Here is a 20780-nt window from a genome sequence, read left to right as displayed (position 1 = left end):
ATACTTGCGATTCCTCGCTTCTGAATAATTGCTACTATACCCTCAGCCACCTGCAGGTACATAATCCTATTATAGTATATTACATCTCGCAGCAAAATGGAACAAAGATTTCAGCAACTGACAACACGTGAGTTTTTAAAATATATTCACATTTAAAAAGATTGAGAAATATTTTTACTAATAAATTTAGAATTATTACGAAAAAATATAGTAATTCTTGATTCTTGAGAGTACAATCAGCGTTAGACGTCATCAAATGACGTAAATAACAGTATGACAACAAAATTATTAAATTTTCAATTATTTTATTCAAGTATCTATTAAATTGTACTTGTTTGCAGAAGTTATTTTTGTCATATAAATATGTCTTACATCAGCAAAAATTTAAATAAAGCAATTAACGCAAAAATTGTCTCTTACACACACACACACACACATGCGCGCGCGCGCGCGCGTGTGTGTGTGTGTGTATATATATATACATATATATTTTATTCAAAGTAATTTGAGAATGGCTCGTAATATTAGCTTTGAATATTTCTGGATTAAATCGTAGCGAAAAGAGTTCTAGTGGTTTCCTTTTTGGATCAAAGTATTTACAAAGCGAGGATCAGTCGATAATCCTCAAATGAATTTTGTCAATATAAAGCAGGCACACCACAGAAAGCAGATAAATCGGATTAGCGGATGACGAAAAAGGCCTCTCTCGATTCCGTGGTATATATAAATAGTAATGATGGGCGTGAGAACGCGTAAATAAAAGGGTTTACAATGTTCTTTTTGTGTGAAAAAAGTTTTAAACATTAAGTTTATAAACATTATATACATATATAGTATAATAATATATAAGGATAATCAATTTAATCATTTTTTCCATTAATTAGTTTTCAAACGGCTATATTTGTTTTATATGTTAGACTAAACAACAAAACTTTGTAAAACTAAAAGTAAAAAAAAAAGAAACTTGAGATAGTTTGCCTAAATCGCAAAAATAAAGCGTCTCTGGGCGTGATCCACTTGATATTACAAATGCTTCAAAATATTTTATGATTGGCCAATTCATAAAATTCTTTGTTTGTAGCGTCAAGTGGATCGCACACTCTGTATCATCAATTGAAAAAGGGTTGTAGTTCCTTCCCGAAATGATCAAATGAAAATTATGATATCAGATATAAATCTACATTCTCTATTTAGCTGTTAATTTCTTATCAAAGCATCTTACTCGCCTTTCAACTCATGTCCATAATAAATTAAGAGTTAATGTTAGTCTTTTTCTTAATTGTTTTTCAAAATTCATTGTTTCTTCTAATTTAAAAAAAATCCCGAACAAATTGTATGCGACCGTCTATCCCATAAAAAGTTCTACATAGAATACTAGTTTCTTACAAATTCTTACGGTAGAGTAGTCTCGAGCCAATTTTCTGAAAACGGCTCACGCCACATTTGTTCGTTAAGGCAGCGAGATGGACCGAAAGTCCTCGCGTGTGGCAATCTTATCAAAATTACACAGAGATCAGATATGATTCACAAGAGGACAGTGACATTATTCTCGTTGCGTAGTTAATGACAAAAAATTTCACGGTTGATTTTGTCGAATCTCGTCAAGACTCTCCTCACGGTTTAGATCGCTTCGATATGTACGCGAACAATTTTCCGCCTCTCAACGTCAGATCCGTTTATCTTTCCGAGATCACGAGAGAAAGAGAGCTCGTGTAGAAAACCACCGAAAACTTGTCAGCGAGTTTAAGCGCGAACAAAAGCCCACCCGTCGGTGCGCTGTGCCTCTAAACGTTGAGATTATCATTGTGCCGATATTTATCTGTCAGTTTCTAACCGCGTTTTCTTGCCCGGGGTCATTGTCGTTTGGTAGGATCAGTGAAATCCGGGCCTACATTTTTCAGGTTGACAAATAGACGGACAATGAGACATTCCAATGCGGTTAGAATAACACTATTTAACTACCGTAAACCTTCTTCGACGATCGTCTCCACGGTCACGATCCGGCTTTCGCAGAAACCGATGAAAATCGAGCGTATTCCAGAGTAAATTCCCGATCCGGCCTCTCAAGCAGATTATATGATGTCGCAAATTTCCCATCTCGATTCTCGAGCAAAACATGTGCGGTATAAGTAGCATACACAAAGCAGAGAGAAAAGTTGTATAAGAGGACACGTGTGTGTCAAATATATCGCACTTTGATCTACTTCTTATACATACATTTATATATTCTATGAAAGTATGAATAAAATAATAACTCCATCATTTCTCAAATATCTTCGAAATTATTGGTTATTAAGATTAACATTTCAAATAAATTCTGTGATTTGAGATAATATATTACGTTCAAATGCAATTTTATTATAGTTATAATATTATTTTTTTAATTTAGATGTAATTTTTAATTTAAGAAATTCTATACTTTATATCAATTTGTTTTTCTGTACTCTATATATTTACACATATAAAAACACCGTTTTCTCAATAAATAATTTTCTCATATTTACTCTCATATTCAATCTCAATTATTTTAATAATTATATATTTTTAGAAAACAATGAAAAACATTAATCAATAATTTATACCAAAAATTATAATATAGTACTGCTTAAAAACAAAATGTATTGCACATAAACTGATGAAGTTGTATAATAAATAAAAGAAGGCATTGATTGATTCTCTTCATTATTTTACAATTTATTAAAAAATATTGATAAGTAATCATTAAAAAATAATGACTTGATAAGATATTTTGTTTCAAAGATATAATATACAATTTTTTTATTTATAAAAAATTAATTAATGGAATGTTATTCCATTTTTACAAACAAAAATTACTTTCAAATCTTGAAAGTGACTCCATCTAGAATAAGCTTGTATTGACTATAAGATGATACTTTTTATTCAAAGGTAAATGTATTTAAAAATATTCTTTCTTCAACAATCAATAGTTTCGAAGATGAATGGAAATAGAAAGTTATTTTATTTTACTCTATTTTCATATATATATATATGTATATATATATATATATATAAATTTATTTATATATACGTACATTAAATATTCGTTTCTTAGATGTCTTCTATTACTTTGAAAAATTTTTGTTATTTTATTTTATTTCGCTTGTATATATTATTTCTTTAAAGAAATTAAATATAAAAGTTTAAAAAATATAAAATTAAATATTGATTCCTTTACAATTGTTTCAATCATGTATATATAATGCAAAATAGATATCTGTTAAGTTGATGAAAGATAAATAAAATTCCTGTTACATGAGACACATTAAGTTGCGTTGCAATGTTTGATATTAATATTAATTTAGTTTATATTTCCTGTTTTTAAACCTAACAAGAAATTACGCTAGAAAAATGTAAATGTAAAAAAAACCTTTTGTTTAAACGAACGATTTTGATGTCGTTCTTCCCTATCGAGCGGGTATTTCACTGTCGAACAGATAGCATGCTGCAGAACCGTCTGCTTTTACGAAGCAAGTTTACCCGAAAACTTGCCATCCGTGAGCAAGTCAGACAACCAATAATGTAAAAATTTTTATAAAACAAACATATAATAATAAAATAAAAATTAAAATCAATAATATAATCTGATATCAGTTTAAATTTTTCTCAATATTAGAATATTAGAATAATGATAAATATATTTTAAAACATAAGACCCGCAGCTAATTATTTTAACTTATATATACTTTTTCTTTAAATTTGAATTAAAAAATCTAATTTTTAAAATATAATGTGTCTCTATAAAAATATAAATAATTTAATTGATAACATGATGAATTTTTCATTATGCGAGCGTTCTCTATTGTTTTTATGTGTGCAATATTAAAATTATGTCACATTGCACGTCTGGATTATTTCAGAACTAAAATAGGTGCTATGTGCATGCAATAATAAAATCAAACTCACCACATTGACGAAGTCCTGGAAAGTGATTGCCTCAATACCTGACTCTTTCGCCCTGGTTAGAAGTATGTCACGTTTGTTCGTCGGTATCTCCGCCTTCCATTCAGGGCTTCTCAAGGCTGTCAGAAAGTCCTCCAGCGGTATCTCTCCAAAACCCTCCGGATCAAACTGAAACGGATAATCGAAATTTAGATCTAATTCATCGAAAACAAATAACTAAACTTTAAGCAATGCAATTATACACACCTTATCGAAGAGCATTCGCCATTTCTGTAATACAATAGAAACAAATTCATGTTAATCACTAGAATAATCAAAGTTGATATCAAAAAAACATCCCGTGTACAAAATTATCTTAATAATTTAATATAAAATCTATTTATTTTATGTCTTGAAAAAGTAACAAGATAAAAACTGTAGACTCATGATAAATGATGTGGATTCGTTAGGAAAATGACAATTAATTTTAATAATTATCGCAACGTCTTGGATTTCGAGACAAGGACTCACATCATTAAGCAGCTCCCGCCTGTATTCGGATTCGTCGATATCGACTTCCGAGGCCAGATCGGTATGATCAGTAATGTATCCATCGTACTGCACGCTGTTCGCCTCGCTGCGTGCGTACTCCTCCTCCTCCTCGACAGCGCCGGCGATGGTCGGTATAGAGGCACCGTTTGCCAGTAGCATTACCGCGCGCGGCACGAGGTCACCGGGTGAATCTCCTCATTCCTCTCTCTTCCGCGTACTTCCTGAAATACGAAGGGGTTACGTGTTAAATCGTGCCACTTTTGAAGCGATCGATTTCGTCGGTGTTGATACCGCATAAATATATCTTAGCCCTTTTACACCTTCTGCATTGTCGTTCGAACGAGTACTTTCAGGGCATAACAATTGGCTCTCAACCGCGCACGCGATCTCATTTTGCGCTACCCCGGCGATTATTTTGTGAGAAAGCATATTCAAGTAATTTTTTTATTATTATAAACATTGCGTTGCGTCGACATGAAATATTTTTACTTTGAGCATTTACTAAATTGTCTTATTAACTCATAATTCTTATCATACACAATCGGATGACATTTAAAAAACAATAACAAAATTATAATTTTATTTTTAAAAAATATACAAACAAAAAAGATAACTAAACGATATCTCGCACGCTTAATCTTCCAGATCAACTTGGGGTAACGTAAGGGGGAGCAACGTAATCGGTAATAAACGCGATTGCCTACGCGAGAAGGTATTCGACAGGCTGATGGGGGGCGACAGAAATAAGGGTGCAAGGGGATATTGATCGTCCTTGCACTCCTTAAGGCGCGATAGAGCAATGCCCTTGAAACTAGACTGCCGTTCTAAAGCGGCGCAACGTGACGATATGGCACAGCACGTTCGTACCAGTGACGGTGCCGTTTCCATGGCAATGCGTCGATGAGTCTGGGAACGTGCCAAGCATCCATCGCGCGTGCACATGGGATGCATGCCGCAGCATTAATGCACGCGTTACAATTGTCCGAAATATCTTGAGTTAACGACGTTTACAAGAAACAATCTCCCGTTTACCATCAAGCGCCTAACGACTGATTTTTAGAATTTTTTAATAATAATGTTTTAGGTCTTTTTCTAAGGATTCTTAGTACGTTGCAAAAAAATACTGCCAATTAAATATAAAAAGATATGTATGATAAGCTAGCACATAAGGTGCTAAATTTACGTTCTCGTTCTGAACATTAACAAATTTCTAATTTCACTTAGAAACATAATGTTAAAATAAAAAAATAATTAGATATTCAAAACTTTCAAGATGTCAAATTTCTCTATCAAATTATTCCATCAAATTCGTTAAATTAATTGATATTATCAAATATCATATTGCAAAGTGTAGAATTATCTTGGTTAATTTTAATGGCAGAATATGAATTGATCAGATTACACATTAGATCAGATTACAGATCATCAAATTACAAATTATACAATACTATATTATACAATACTTTAATTAGCGCATTAAAGTGAAACGTAGAAAATTAAATTAGATGTAAACAGCAATATGAGTAAAATAATGGAAGTCATTTACTTGCATTATAAAACAATTTCCTTATGATATCTCTGATTTGAAAATAATTCTCGGACTTTCTATGCAATCTACCGATCTTTCCGAAAACACCTCAGAGTTCAATCGTCACAAAGGCATAACCATAGTGCAGTCTAAATATACCCATCAGTCTTTCTCTCTCTTATCTTTCCTTTCCTCCTTTCATCTCACTCTTTCCATTTCACCCCAACATGCACTCCTCTTTCGATGCCCACGCGAGCCACCCTCGGTTTCGGGCGAGCGTCAACGCGCGGGTTACCCCACGGCGTCGTCTCGACCCCCGCAAAACCACCCGCATCCCCAACACACGCTCTCTTTTCCCCTTATCTGGCCTCTCCTCGTGCGCTGTGACACGACGATGTCTCGTAGACGTGTCGTACAAAACTCGTAGGCTGTTAGTCCGGGACAAGCACAAGGTCATCAACCTTGATTTCACAAAGCAATAGCTTGAAAAAAAATATTCTAATCGATGCTTTACCTCTCGGGATGCACAAAGTGACCTAAAATACAAGAGAAAAATATTTTTTGATATTAGTTGGGAAGTTTTATTTTTCGTAGAATAGAGAATGTTTTTCTTCGTTAAATAAAAAAGACAACTCGAAGATGTATTAGAACAGTGTTGCGACGTAAATTTGATTTTTCTCCTCTTAATTATGTAATTACGTAGAAAAAAGACGTCTAAATAAAGGACCACAATGTGTATTTAGACCATACACATTTTTTTCTCATCGACAAGATGATAAACAGAGAAAAAAATATTATTTTGGTGGGATACAGTTTTAAAAATGAGAAACTAGCTGTATCTATTTTTTTTTTGTCTCGAATCAGCTATTATTTCTCGTATTTAATATAAAAACATAAAAATTAAAGGGAAGAACAATTACGTGTTTAAATAGTGTAAACCTGTTGGGCCTGACTTTGAATCAAATTAAGTTTATCGCGAAAATATTACAAGTTCTTAAAACAGATGTTTCTCAAAATTAATTGTGGATCTCCGACGTACAGCATCACTAACAGGATAATTTTTTACGAAAATAGCAAATCTATAAAGTCAAGTATTTAAGACTGTTTATTTTTAACCCGCCTGAAATATTTCGTTCTAACCTAATATTCCGTTCGGAGTACAGGGATAACTCGATTCGCCCCTTCCTTCCACGACGCAGACGTATCTTTTTACGACTACCCTATCGTGGAGTTGCATTACCGTGCGACGTTGATCCGTGACGCTTGTAAGATTTGTACAACGCGTCAAGTCAGCCTCGAATATAAAACGCGACATGGCAAGTAGTTCATGCCGTGTTAGTGAATGTGCTGATACCCGCGCACCGGTCAATATGTGTGGAGTCCATATAAGTGCCCGTATTTTATGCATGCCGAATACATTTGACACTCTAATGCGAAAGTATAAACGCAGAAAAAGTAAAATAATTTTTGTGTCGAAATACGTTTAATCTGCTCAAAGTAAACGAACATATTCTCTTCCAAAACAGAAAATTCGTTTCAGATTTTCTTGCTCTTATAATTAGAATAATTGTTTCTGTAATTACTAGCAGGGAAAATTTCGCGTGTCCGCGTCAAAGTAGCCGCGAGCCACCGAAATTAACGAAGTCGTGAATGCCGTTTGCGTAAACAACACACGCAACGGAAAGTTCATGCCAAAGCATCTAATTACGCCCATTCGAGTGTCTTACCTTCCGCAAGATCGTCCGATGGCGTCATCCGCCGCCGATAGAATGATCCAGAGGCGAACGGGCCACATCCTCGCGTCATAACCTCACGTCTCGCCGGCGTCGCATTTCGAGGTTGCACGCAGGCCGCGAGCGATGAGTGCGACAAGGCCACGGTCACACGATTTCACGGGCACGACATATCGCAACGAGCAGCGTCCCCGGAATCCGAACGCGAAATTGCAGACGTGGGCCTCCGCGACGATCTCGGCACAACAACAACACGCACACGAAGGTCACACTAAAAACCGCGAAAAACGGACGATGTCCGAGAAAACGGGCGGGCGATTCGTCAACCGAGGATCACGTGACGCGTTCAAGATGCCATTCCCGCCAATAGGTCTGATCACGTGACGCTAAGAATCGCAGGCCGGACCAAAGCTTCGCACTTTTGATATTCCGATGCTTTTTTGCAGGACACCGACGCGTACCGACGGCATCTCGAGGTCACCGCACGTACACGCACGCTCGAAATGCTCGCTGCAGTTTTATTTTCGAAGCGAGAATACCGACGGAAACAACAGGAGCATTTTGGCTACCGTTACAATTTGCGCCAACGAACCGTTACCGAGCTTCGCCACTCACGATGTTCAGCCGTAGTGCATGAAATCGCGGAGTATCCTCGAACGGAGTGGCGATCACACAGCCGAAGCAGACGCAGACGGCATTCAAATCACGATCCGCGACGACGCAGTCGCGACGTATCGCGGTTACGACACGCGGCGCGATATCTCAACGAAGGACCGAGACCGTTCTCGGCCTCGGCACACGAAACCTCGGTCCGCCTCGGTCAAATAAACGCTCGAGCGCGAGACACACTCTCCGCGGATGCACTCAACCGCCCGCACGCACGATTGCACATGTTCCCCAATTACGCATCGTCGCGCTCGCGGTTGCTCGCGGTCGGCTTGAACGTGCAACCAACGTGTGGGACTGCGGCACGCGCGCCTGCGCGATCGATAATACAGGTTGCGCGGCGCGACGCGGCAGGTACGGCCGGCCCGGCGCCGAGTGCGTCCGATTACGGCCGAGCGCGCACGACGCGCGAACGGGCGCCGAGGGGCGACGGATAGCGGCGCCGAGCACACACCTGAGACACCTGAGTCACGAGTCACCTGACTCGCTGACGAATTATGGATGTCGCGTCGCCGGCGCCCGCGAATGCCCTGACTTCTCGCGAAACACGACAACACCGTTCCCCGACGTTGCCGGCGGAAAACGCGTCACGCGACTGACTGTACCACGCGTCTTGCTTACCCTCGCCGATTCATCCCCGACGTCTCCCCCGCTATCTACCGACGCCCCCCTCGATTCATTTCGCCAACCGGGAGTCGTCCGTCCGTCCGACCCCAACCGTGCCGGCGATTCGAACGTGCACGCGCTCGCCCGACGCGCGGCGTCGTTACGCTCTGCCGGCGCGATGCTAATTAATGGACCCCTGGCGATGCGCTTTCACAGTAATCGCGGAGATTCCGTATGACAAATCGATCTGCGAAACGACCCGAAATATATACATTTATCATTGCATATGTCATGACAATTTTTATTTATTATTCACGTTTTCAATATTACCCTTTGTCTCAGAAATTTGCAATATTTATATCTCTTAAAAGTTACAATTACTCTGTACGTATACTTTTACAAATAAATACAGAATTTATTATATTCATTTAGTAATATGCAACTGCAATCATATATAGGTTATAGGTTATATTTATTTGGAATAACTGAAAAAATTTCCCGATTTCGTTCTTATATTTCCTTTTAATATAGAATGTATATTCTAACTATATCATTCACAACATGTTACAATTAAAGGCTCAATGATTTTAATTCTAATCAAAATTTAATTTCTATAAGGTTTGCATTTATTTATTTTATGTGTACGAGGGAATGAGGAAAACACGTATCGCGCGAACAGGTGCTTACGATGACAAATGATGATAAATATGAGAGGGACACAGTGGACACTCACATGTGTAAAGATTTTCGTGTTTTAAAGATAAAATATGTATGAAAATAATTAAACTAATGGAAATAGTAAAAGGGTATAACGTAATATAACGTAGTTAACATTTATTAGCACCTATTGATAAACTGATACGAATATAAACACATGATATGCATGAGATGATCAAATGTATCTCGATCAAGAGAATCAATCAGCGTTGTAAAAGAAGGGCGATTTTAAGAGAATGCAAATCGTCGACTTCGCGTTTTTTTTTCTTTATTAGATTAAATTATATCCCGTTACAAGTCATATGTTCAATAAGCGCATTGCGCAACAGGACGAATCTTTTCCTGTCGAAACGATCATATGGCCAGGTTAGGTTAGGTTAGGTGTTCGACGTGCAGCGCGGCTATGCTGCTGTCACTGCCTCGCGGAAATGGTGCATTTAGGTTAGGATTGGATCGACGTCGTCAAGTATCGACGGGCCGGGACATGCCACGACTTTGATACGACGCGCGGCGCGGATGAGGAACGGCAGCAAGGAAACCATGTCGTATCTACGTGACTGGCGGCAGGCGTTGCGCGTACCGCACGTCTACCGGGTGGCAAACAGCAGCTTTCGCATCCAAGGCCACTTCCTAGCGTTGATCCTTCTGCTTCTGAGCGTACCGATCATCTTCCTCGCCTATCCGCTGCTGCACGGCTTCATGTGCTCGCCACCGAGCCAGACCCTGGCTCAATGTCGCTACTACAAGTACAACCGTACGTATCCTACCTCGACGCCCATCAAAACCTCCAAGGGCATTACCTATAGGATAGCGATAGTCAGCGACCTCGATCACGATTCCAAGCTCGCAGATAAGAAGGACATGTGGCACAGTCTCATGAAGACTGGTAGTCTCTACTGGAATCCCAACAACAATTATTTGTCTGTCATCTGGGATGACAGAACTGTCGTACTGTCCTCGTCGTTGTCTATGAAGGGACGTGGAATGGAACTGTCAGAGTTGGTGACTTTCGATGGCCGTCTGCTTGCCTTTGATGATCGTACAGGGATGATATATTTCACAGAGGGCGATCAAGTTTACCCCTGGGTTATTTTAATGGATGGCAATGGAAAAAATCAAAAGGGTATGTTAACATACATAGCCAATAATGAATTAATATTGCTTCTAGTATGTTGAAGATATTTTTTGTGTTAAAATATTATGTATAGGATTTAAATCCGAGTGGGCGACTATCAAAGATGAACAACTGTACGTTGGCAGTATGGGAAAGGAGTGGACCACGCCGTCTGGTGAATTTGAACATAACAATCCATTATGGGTCAAGGTAGTGTCACCACGTGGCGAGACACATTCTCTCAATTGGATTTCTTACTACAAACGATTAAGGCAAGCGATTAACATCGAATATCCAGGTATGCGGAGATTTGTGACTTACAAGTGCATGAATTAATTTATGATACACATACTTTACATAGGTTACATGATACATGAATCCGGAGCTTGGAGCGATATACATAAGAGCTGGTTTTTCTTACCTAGAAGATGTTCTCATGAGCGCTACAATGAAACACGGGATGAATCAATGAGCTGCAATGTCATGCTGACTGCAGATGAAAACTTTGTTGATATTAAAGTGCGTTTTTATGTGTAATTACATCAAATATTAATATTTTTAATCTCTAGATAAACTGTATGATAAAAGAAGATATCTTGATAAATTATGAAATTTTATTCATTACAGGTTACTCATGTCGGAGATATAAATCCAATCAGAGGGTTTTCCAGTTTCAAATTCCTTCCTGGGTCACAAGATTCCATCATAATAGCATTAAAAACTGAGGAATATCAAGGGCGAACTGCCACGTATATTATGGCCTTTACGATAGAAGGTACGATAATAATGCCCGAAACTAAAATAATGGATAAAAAATTTGAAGGACTAGAATTTATATGACATTTAGGAGTAATTATTAATTATTTAATGAAAAAATTGTAAATAAATGTACAGAGTGCATAGTCTTAAGTTTGTACAACGAGATAAAATTGCTGGAAAGTTAATTAAGACTTTTCCTTTGAATGATCAGTATTGTTACATTCGAAGCGCCAGAGTACAAATTTTATTCTCATTGACGTTAAATGCCTGTAAATGCATGTCGATCAGCAATTGTAAATACATATGTACATATGTGCGAATATATATGCTCGAAACTGATCTGTATGCTTTACATAGTTTACATTGCTATTGTTTCATACATAAATCTACAACAGTGTTCAAAAATACAAATAAGATACGTTATATAATTCTGTTTTTAATTGTGTTACGCTGAAATAATGCCCTGGTATTTATCACAAGGGAAATTGTGTGTGAAAAGAATTTAAGCAAATATTAAAAGTACAGCAAGGCCACATGCCGAGATCCTGACCTCGGACCTTTCTTACACATTTTGTGTAAGACTACTTCAAGTCTCTCACGAACTTTTTACGTCATAAAGCGAATTTTTTCTTCCTCTTGTTTTTCTCGTTCCGCGCGTACCGCGCGCGCTCAGGGTTACAATATGTACTTCTATGCCAAAATCAATAATACAAGTATATATCCAGCCCGGAGGTGGTGGCAGCAGCACTGCGTTTCTTCAGTAGGGTTTAGTCAACCCGATGCACGGCAAGGATGCGGTTCGCCGCTCGAGAACGTGCCGCTGTTCGCGTGCATTTGTTACACAACGCTTGTTTGTAATTTTTTGAAAAGTGACGTTACTCCAATAGGATGTCAGTGCCCAATAATTATCGAATTTTCACATGAAACGCAAGTAGCATCAAGATTTTACACATTAGATGGTCTTCCCTGCGATCCGGCATTTGTAGTTTGCGTCCAGATAAACGCACAATAAAACTTGTTCTTACCGCAAATATTTCAAGGAACGAATAATTTTGACTGTTCATCGCTCCATACGTAAATAAATTCGAAAACAATTGATAAAAAAAAATAAATGTATCAATACAGATTGATGTAGTATGACGACCGAAGCTTATGTAACAATCGCACAAGCGGCTTGAACTGCTTAATCGGATTAAATACTTACATTTTACAAGACATTTTTTATGTGCCGCATGCAAAGAGTAGGTCCGTCCTAGTGGCTCAATTTACCTGCGTTACGCCGGAAAATCAAAATTCTGGGAAAAGCAAAATTAGATATTAAATATACGTTAAAAGTATCTCTTCCTACTCTCATCTCTCTTGCGGCTTGTGCAAGGAGGAAATGCGGCGCTCGTAAGGATGCATCGCACTTCTGCCCTCAGTGACGACAGCGATTACCGCAACGCGGCTGGCATGCTCGTGAGATAAATGTCGTGGGATATTTCCGTGTGTATCCCGTATTATACATTTTTCCAACTGTTAAACTTGTCTTTTTTGAGACAATAATAGATCAACAATTATCAGTATGTTCACGCGAGTAAGTGACTTTCTCGTAAACTCCCGGCTGACAGTCCCGCATGATGGAAAGATGTTTTCTACTTGACAAACACGTAGCCGACAAGAGAAAGATTTTTATCTTCCGAATCTCTTTGTAAATCTTTTTCACGGAGATAATGGCAACGGCGGAAGAAACGGCGAAGGACTGGAAAGTCGCCAGGACCGGCATCTCCCTGCTGCTCAACAACAAGACCGAGGAAGCTGAAGCTCTGTTTGCCGAGCATCCTCATAGCTTCCACGTCAAAGCCGGCCGTTGCTTTGTTCTCTTCATGGTATGTAATCGCGTAATGAGTCCTATCGATTCTATTGTGTATTCCGAGTACACGCTTAATATCTCAAGGCCGCGAAAGAATGTTGTTACTTAATCGGTTTTAATAATAAACCGGGAACACACGCGTGTATCGGAAAATAGAAAATCGATACCGATTGATATCATCTCCCAGGACATACGAATCAAGTAAAAGTAATCTTACAACCCTGTTACCGTGTAAAAATCATGAGACAATAAAGCATGCTTCGCTTTGATTTATGAAAAATGCAAGGCACGCGCTTTGAATTTTTTAAATCCCTAATCTAACGAATTCAATAAATTTTAATACATTTTGATGAACCGGCAGAATGCCTTGATGACTTTCGAAGAGGACAAGTTCCAGCAAGCTACGTTACTGCTTAAGGATATGGAACGAGAATGTGCGGGCGATATAGGATGGCTAAAGTCTGTAAAGAGTAAGGTGTTTAGAGCAGAAGAGACCGATGTAAGTTCCTAGAATTATTAATATAATTTTGGATTTTTCTAATATATGCATATCTGAACGTGCAGAAAAGAAATAATTTTTCCTAATTATTAATGATAACAGTAAAAAAAAACTAAAATCCAGATAAAACATTTCTTGTACCTCTAGTACCTAAATTTAAACTTGACATTAGGCTTCAAGTTTTTACATACGATAAAATTCGCTCATCGTTAAATGCGTATAATTATTTCTATTAGCAAACTTACAAGATGTTTTGATCAGTTAAAAGAAATAATTATGACACTAATTTCAGAAGGATTACGTGAATAAGCTAGAGCGCCAAATCGTTTTAGCGGATACGCAGGTGTTCTCGGCCGTATCGTTGTTTCTCCAACAAGAGTTAACCGGATACGTTCGCGGCTGTTGGATGCTGCGCAAAGCTTGGCGTGTTTATCAGCACGCGTATACTCAGATCTCGCAACTTTATCGTCGCACCTTTGGTACAAATCCGACCGGTGCGTTATTCCACCGATGTGATTCGTAAAGAAGATTCAAGAAATTAGAATTTATTATTATAGAACCATAATAGCTGTGCAGAAACAGCGACTTTTAATAATAACTATAGTTTTTTATTAGTTAAAATCTGGTAGAAAATTTAATAAAGAATTCAATTTTTTTTTATTTTGTAAGTTATTGTAACTAATCGTACACAATTAACATATCGTTTTCTTGCAATGGACATATAATGTAAATAAATCCCATTTTCTCGCAGCATTCAGTCCATGTTACATCAATCCGACGAGTAATGGAACCTCTCTGCAGAGCCCGCAGAGCCCGGAATCTTCGGAATGGTCGATACCATCCTGCAATGGTTACACAAACAACGTGACACCCGTATCGTCGCCTTCAGGTCTGCGAAGCTCTCTATCAATGTTCTTCTCGCTCACTGGCATCACGTCCGAACAACAGACACCGTAATTGTTGTTTCTACTTATTCAAAATTTCTCGTCTCCCTTCGTCCTTCGTCCTCTCCTCTCACGAGAGAAAGCCATTGCCGTCGTGCGTGTCGGCACATATCAGTATATTTCGCGGAATAATGCGCGATCAAATCTCCGTTCACATTGACGATCACGGAATTTTGCGTCAGAAACTCAAACACTACCTCGCATATTCGCTTCGCGAAAATGAAGTTTTGTGGCTTCGATCACTTTGCTTTTTTTCCTCCCTCGCTCGCACGTTCTCAGGTCGTACTAGGTAACAATTAAAATTTTATTAAAGCAAAATATATTTCGCAGCTTTGTGGAACCTACGGAGGTGACACGTTTAATGTCGGCCGCAAGTTTCGGTTACGGTATATACCAGCTGTGCGTGAGCCTTTTGCCACCGTCTGTTCTGAAAGTAATCCACTTCTTCGGCTTCGAGGGTAACAGGCAGTCTGGTCTTACTGCCCTTATGTACGCACGACTTGGCGAAGATATGCGCGCACCGCTCGCTACGTAAGTGTACCAAGAATGTTGAATTCTCCTAGATTTATTTTAAAAATTAGTATGAAGAATAATTGAACAATTGTGTAAAATATTTAATTTTTTAAAGCATACTATTTTTTTCTTATATTAAATTTTTTTACAAGGAATAAGAGGAAGTGTCATTTTTCGAAGTAAATATATTTTGATATTTGATGCTTTTATGCCAATTATTAAATATATTTTTCAATTCTGTAAATGTATTGATAAAGTTGTCTTAAAACATAAATTAAAGTTAGGAATAATAACTAAATAGTTTCTTTACATCGACTAAATGTACAGCATAGTCATAATGTAAACATATCTTCATGATCGTTATCCTTTGAGACATATTTTTTTTACAATACAACTGTCAATATGTTACTATTTTGTCGTAGATTAGCTCTACTTTGGTATCACACGATTGTGCGTCCGTTTTTCGCACTCGATGGGTCCAATGTAAAAGCGGGCGTCGCGGCAGCGAAACAGCTGATAGTTGAATGTCATTCCGAATTCCAGAATTCTGCCCTTTTTCTTTTTTTTATCGGCAGAATGGAGCGTTTAGAGGTACTAATAGATTATTAATTAATCGAGTATGAATAAGCATCTTCTACAATTTTTCACATTAACATTACATTTTTTAGACAAATGTCGCTGGAGCGTTAGAAGCGTTCGGCAAAGCTGTGGAGGTTGCGACTCAAAGGGAAGTTGAATTGTTATGTTTACACGAGGTCGCTTGGTGCCACGTGATACGCTTGAACTACGATAAAGCATATCGATCTTTGTGGCAGTTGCAGCAGCTATCAAGATGGTCTAAGGGCTTCTACGCGTATTTAGCAATGGGTAATTTTAATTCCGCTCCGATGCTCAAATAACTAGATCAGATTTCTTTATTGTGCATCACTTACAGTTTGTTGCGGAGCAAACGGTAAATATGAGATTCTTCTATCGCTGTACGGCAAGATCCTTCCTTGGTTCCATGAGACAAAAAGCGAATCGCAACTTGATATTTTTATCATGCGTAGGCTGCCAAAAATTGTCGATAAGGAGACCGGACATCCTTACACAGCATTGTATTATAAATTGCTTGTATACGAATCATTGTATTTATGGAACGCTCTTCCGTCCTGTTCCACCGAATCGCTGCGAGGAATATTAAATGGTAATAATAGATCGATTTACAGTTCTATCCGTTTTGTATCTTGTAATATGTACCCAATAAAATTTCAATTCGTTGGCATAAAAATTAAGATGGCAGAAAAATTGAGATGCTAAATATTTAATAATGATTTCTTAATCGTTTGTACGGAAAAATTTTTTATGTTTTATCTATTATGTAACTTTATCATAGAATGCAAAGAAAATCATTCCGAGGAACCGATGGTGGGTTTGACTGATCTTATTGAAGGCGCAGCGTATCTTTATCTGGGCGATACCGAAGCGGCTATTAAAAGTTTCCGAAATTGTTTGAAACACAGGTATCCGTCCAAGGACGAGTACGACCAGCATGTCAGCGCATTTGCGCTGTATGAATTAGGTAGTAGTCTTAGTAACAATAACGTAAGTATTAACATGTATATACATTGCCTACATTTTTACCTATATTCATATCTTACGTAACTCTAGTCTCAGTATTTCAGAATCCCAATGAAGGTAAAAATTTTCTAGTGAAGGCGCAAACTCAGTACAAAGACTACGATTTTGAAACTCGACTCAATTTACGTATACATGCCGCCCTGAAAAACATATAGCAACTTTAATTTGTAAGCGTCCAATATATTACATCACAATGTGAAATAGATTTAGTATTGAAAAAATATATATATATTTGGATACAGGACAGTAACATTTTATATATGTTACTATCGCCCAAGAGCTTGTTATTTCGTTTAGGTAACAATAAAAATCATCAAAGATCAAATTAAAGCAATCTGCAGTAAAAATATGATTTTATACATCTTTTATTTTTATACGTTTTATGCGTAAAACATTCAAATCGTTATTCCATGTAACTTTTACATGTCATTTTGAAAATGAATAATATTTTTAAGCAGGCGAATATTGTACAATTTATCATATTTAAAGTTGTAGGTTTTATTTGAAAAAAGTATTTTTGCAATAGAGCACAATGATTTATACAAAGTGATGAATTACGAGAATTCTTGTTTTTTCTAAAAAATATATATAGGCAAATGGAATTGGATCGCATCTTTTTACATAATCATTCAGAAAAATTGTTTGCCTCAAAAATGTTTACATGTTGTAGCATTATCCACATTCATCCTGTATATACATCTTCTAAAAAAAGCAAATAAATCAATATCAAAATAGGGTAAGAAAATATATTTGAATATTTCATCAAAATGGTATCAATCTTTTCTTTCAATCCAGAACCGTTTTTCTATTATTTTTAATGTATGCGTATTTCTTCGTTTATACAATTTCGAAGTTTGAATCGCGATTCATTTTTTTACAATATATCGATTATGTACTACAAGCGATGCCAGTTGTCAATGATCACGCAAGTTTTGACATCAGACGAAAACATATGGTGTTATCATTCATAAAAAGCGTAGTTAATATCTGAAATTCATTTTGTTGATTCAGTTTCTTCTGCGAGAGAAAGAGAGATTACTCGGAACATGAGTGCCTGATGAAACGACGCCGATGAGCGCGCGGAACGCTTTTTGTTGTGTTAATGCAAGGAATTGTCCGGGTACTCCGACCAGTTGTAATCAGCGGTCTTGGTACATCAAACTCGTCAAACCTTTCGCTTTCTGCGTCATTACGTCGATGCTCGGTATGAGAGATCTCAGTCTGATAAATTAATTTGTAAAAAAAAAATCAGCTGTCTTAATATCTTTTTACAAAATTTATTGTAAATTAAAAATTTATAAGTAATTTTACAAAGAGCTCCGATATTCTAGCGATGTCCGTATCTCACCTTTGCGATAAATATTCCGCAAGTGCGTCATTAAAAATGATCAAAGCAGACTTGGGAAATCTTCGATCTCATTTGGGTACTCTCTCGGTAATTATTTGCTATTACAATATTTTTTAAAAATATCGTTATACAATACAATTGGAGTCTTTCTCATTATTATTTCTGCAAACAATTGCATTAGCTAGAGGTGAAGAACGTAATAGAGATGCGAGATGAGCTGAAGAGCAAGTTGAAAGAAGTGGGCACTGTGATTCCAAAAATGTCAGAAGCCATTCTTAACCTGAGGAACGAAGTGTCCGAGGGTAAGAAAGGTGCGACGTATAAAATGTTGACCGGATATTGTGCCTGGTGCAGTGGCATTTCTCTGACGTCAAATATATCGACTAAATAAATGGAGCGACTGTACTATGCTTGTATTCCCCATTGCAGGCGATCGCACGAAGCAAAATGAAAGCCTTCCTCTTTGTATCATTCACGCGCGTCTAATTATTTGTTATAATTTTATTTTTATCTTTTTATTTGACAAACAATTTCGTCGTTCACCAGTTTTCTAACATTTATCACAAGACGCTTTGTAACAGAGATGAGTCTACATACGAAGAACTTGCTGAAAGCTCTGTCACCGGAGACTGTCAGAAATATGGTGAGAAATGAACTACAGACGTACGATGCCGATAAAACTGGAAGAACGGATTACGCTCTTGAAAGTTCAGGTTCTATACAGTAGTCTATTTTTATGTAGCTTTTTTTATAGAATGTATTAATTAAAGGGCGCTCGGCTGCGACCTGCTAATAATCTCATGCGTAAGTAGGCTACAAAGTGGCCTTTTTATTTCTTTTTTTCAGTCGGCTTGAAAATAACTTGCATTAATATTTTCGTTAACTTTTTTATCAAAGTATTGTAATACAACTCAAAGTATTATAATAATGCGATAATAAAAAAAGATGTGCAATACATTCTTTCTTTTAAGAAATAAATTTATCTTTCTCTTCCATAAATAGACGTTTCCTTGATAGTTTACTCTTGAATAAAAAATGCATTAAAAGCACCATGACGCATTTTTAGCTCATTGTCACACGGTTTTTTATCCGCAGGCGGCGCAATTCTATCGACACGAGACACTCAGCCTTACTCGACCGGTGCACCTGTGCTCAATTTGTTCGGCATACCGCTTTGTCAACAGCAGAATACACCCCGAGCCGTGATACAGGTTATTTGACTATAATATCACTAACGTTCTGATCCCAAAGTATTTACCAGACTGGCGTTTTGCCGGGCGAATGCTGGGCCTTCAAGGGTAGCAACGGCAGCGTGGTGATTCGATTACTCGGCCGTGTGCACGTATCTGGAGTTAGCCTCGAACACATCTCTTCATTAATATCACCAACTGGAGAGACTGCCACGGCACCAAAAAATTTTTCCATTTGGGTGAGTTTATTATGCGGCTATATATACATATAAATAATTTTAGTATATACTGTTATATGTATATACAATGTATGTACAAACATTATATTTGCTATTTTACAACTGTCGCATGTATCGATGATTTTAGGGTTTAAAGGATCTGGATGATAAGAAGCCTTTCTCATTTGGCGATTTCGTATACGACAATACCGATTCGCCGTTGCAGTATTTTGAAGTTCAGGTGATATATCCGATACGATTTGCTTTTACATAATTAATATTTGCTGTTGAAATTTGCTCAATTGTTAATTCTTGTATTTAAGCAAAATAAAAAATTATTTACAGAATCGAGCGAAAGAAACATACGAGATAATCGAGTTGAAGGTTCATTCTAATAGTGGTAATCCAGAATATACATGTATTTACAGAATACGGGTGCACGGTACACTTAGTAAAATATAAATGCATATCAGGTACGTAAAAGTCGAAATTAAAAAAAATTACGTGTCATCCTACAATTAGTTTAATTAAATAAAATTCAATAAAAAGAACATATTCAATGAAGTGCAACCCAATTAAATTTATAACGAGTTTTATAACAATAATAATTAATAATTTTAAACAGCAATAATACATTATTACCAGATTCTCGTTGATTGACTGGATGTACAGAAACAGTTTGCCGCTTGATGTCAAGGAATATATTGTTTGCTGCAATATTGATTAGGCGCTGAATGTAAATCAGGACAGTGGGTGGTCGCTCAATAAAAACAACAGGCGAGTTCAACGCAATCGTCGCTCGATTTATTACATTTGTACATATTTAGTTTTCCCCTCGAACTCCCTACTATATCTCGAATCTCTCCTCACACGTTCTCCGTTGCTCACGTACCCCACATTTTTATCGCACTTCTCCGGCTTCGTGTGGTGATGCGAGGCCAAAGTTTCGCATCACCAGCCATCAAGCGCATACACGCAAGGACATCAGACAGACAGGAAAAGACGCTCTCCGGCGGTTCTA

The 20780-nt window shown here is 37.4% G+C and overlaps 3 protein-coding genes across 3 annotated transcripts in view; 2 read left to right on the top strand and 1 right to left on the bottom strand.

The window, feature by feature from the left end:
- Nucleotides 1–8640, bottom strand: part of LOC105837754 (protein rhomboid) — a 379198-nt gene extending 370558 nt beyond the window's left edge. The window contains exons 1-4 of the mRNA XM_012682800.3: nt 7708–8640; nt 4432–4673; nt 4168–4191; nt 3925–4089 (exon numbers count right to left, since the gene is read on the bottom strand). Coding sequence (XP_012538254.1) covers nt 3925–4089; nt 4168–4191; nt 4432–4611 — 369 coding nt within the window. The 5' untranslated portion in view covers nt 4612–4673; nt 7708–8640. The remainder of the gene's footprint in view (nt 1–3924; nt 4090–4167; nt 4192–4431; nt 4674–7707) is intronic.
- A 1436-nt stretch (nt 8641–10076) lies between these two features.
- Nucleotides 10077–12003, top strand: LOC105833777 (soluble calcium-activated nucleotidase 1). Its single transcript, XM_012675752.3, has 4 exons — nt 10077–10825; nt 10911–11114; nt 11178–11335; nt 11444–12003. The coding sequence occupies exons 1-4, from the start codon at nt 10219–10221 to the stop codon at nt 11654–11656; spliced, it is 1182 nt and encodes a 393-aa protein (XP_012531206.1). The 5' UTR covers nt 10077–10218; the 3' UTR covers nt 11657–12003.
- Nucleotides 12004–12341: 338 nt separating this feature from the next.
- LOC105833776 (tetratricopeptide repeat protein 39C) lies at nt 12342–20551 on the top strand. The gene is made up of 17 exons (XM_028191806.2): nt 12342–13443; nt 13789–13926; nt 14219–14420; nt 14678–14879; nt 15201–15401; nt 15806–15974; nt 16052–16250; nt 16318–16590; nt 18055–18207; nt 18335–18438; nt 18533–18653; nt 18933–19064; nt 19447–19562; nt 19613–19780; nt 19908–20000; nt 20105–20232; nt 20405–20551. Exons 1-16 carry the CDS (start codon nt 13288–13290, stop codon nt 20219–20221), a joined length of 2544 nt encoding a protein of 847 aa, XP_028047607.2. The 5' UTR covers nt 12342–13287; the 3' UTR covers nt 20222–20232; nt 20405–20551.
- Nucleotides 20552–20780: the final 229 nt, after the last annotated feature.

Source organism: Monomorium pharaonis, chromosome 6 (assembly GCF_013373865.1).
Source record: "Monomorium pharaonis isolate MP-MQ-018 chromosome 6, ASM1337386v2, whole genome shotgun sequence".
In the NCBI taxonomy this organism is placed as follows: domain Eukaryota; kingdom Metazoa; phylum Arthropoda; class Insecta; order Hymenoptera; family Formicidae; genus Monomorium; species Monomorium pharaonis.
This window is presented reverse-complemented; position numbering and strand designations above follow the sequence as displayed.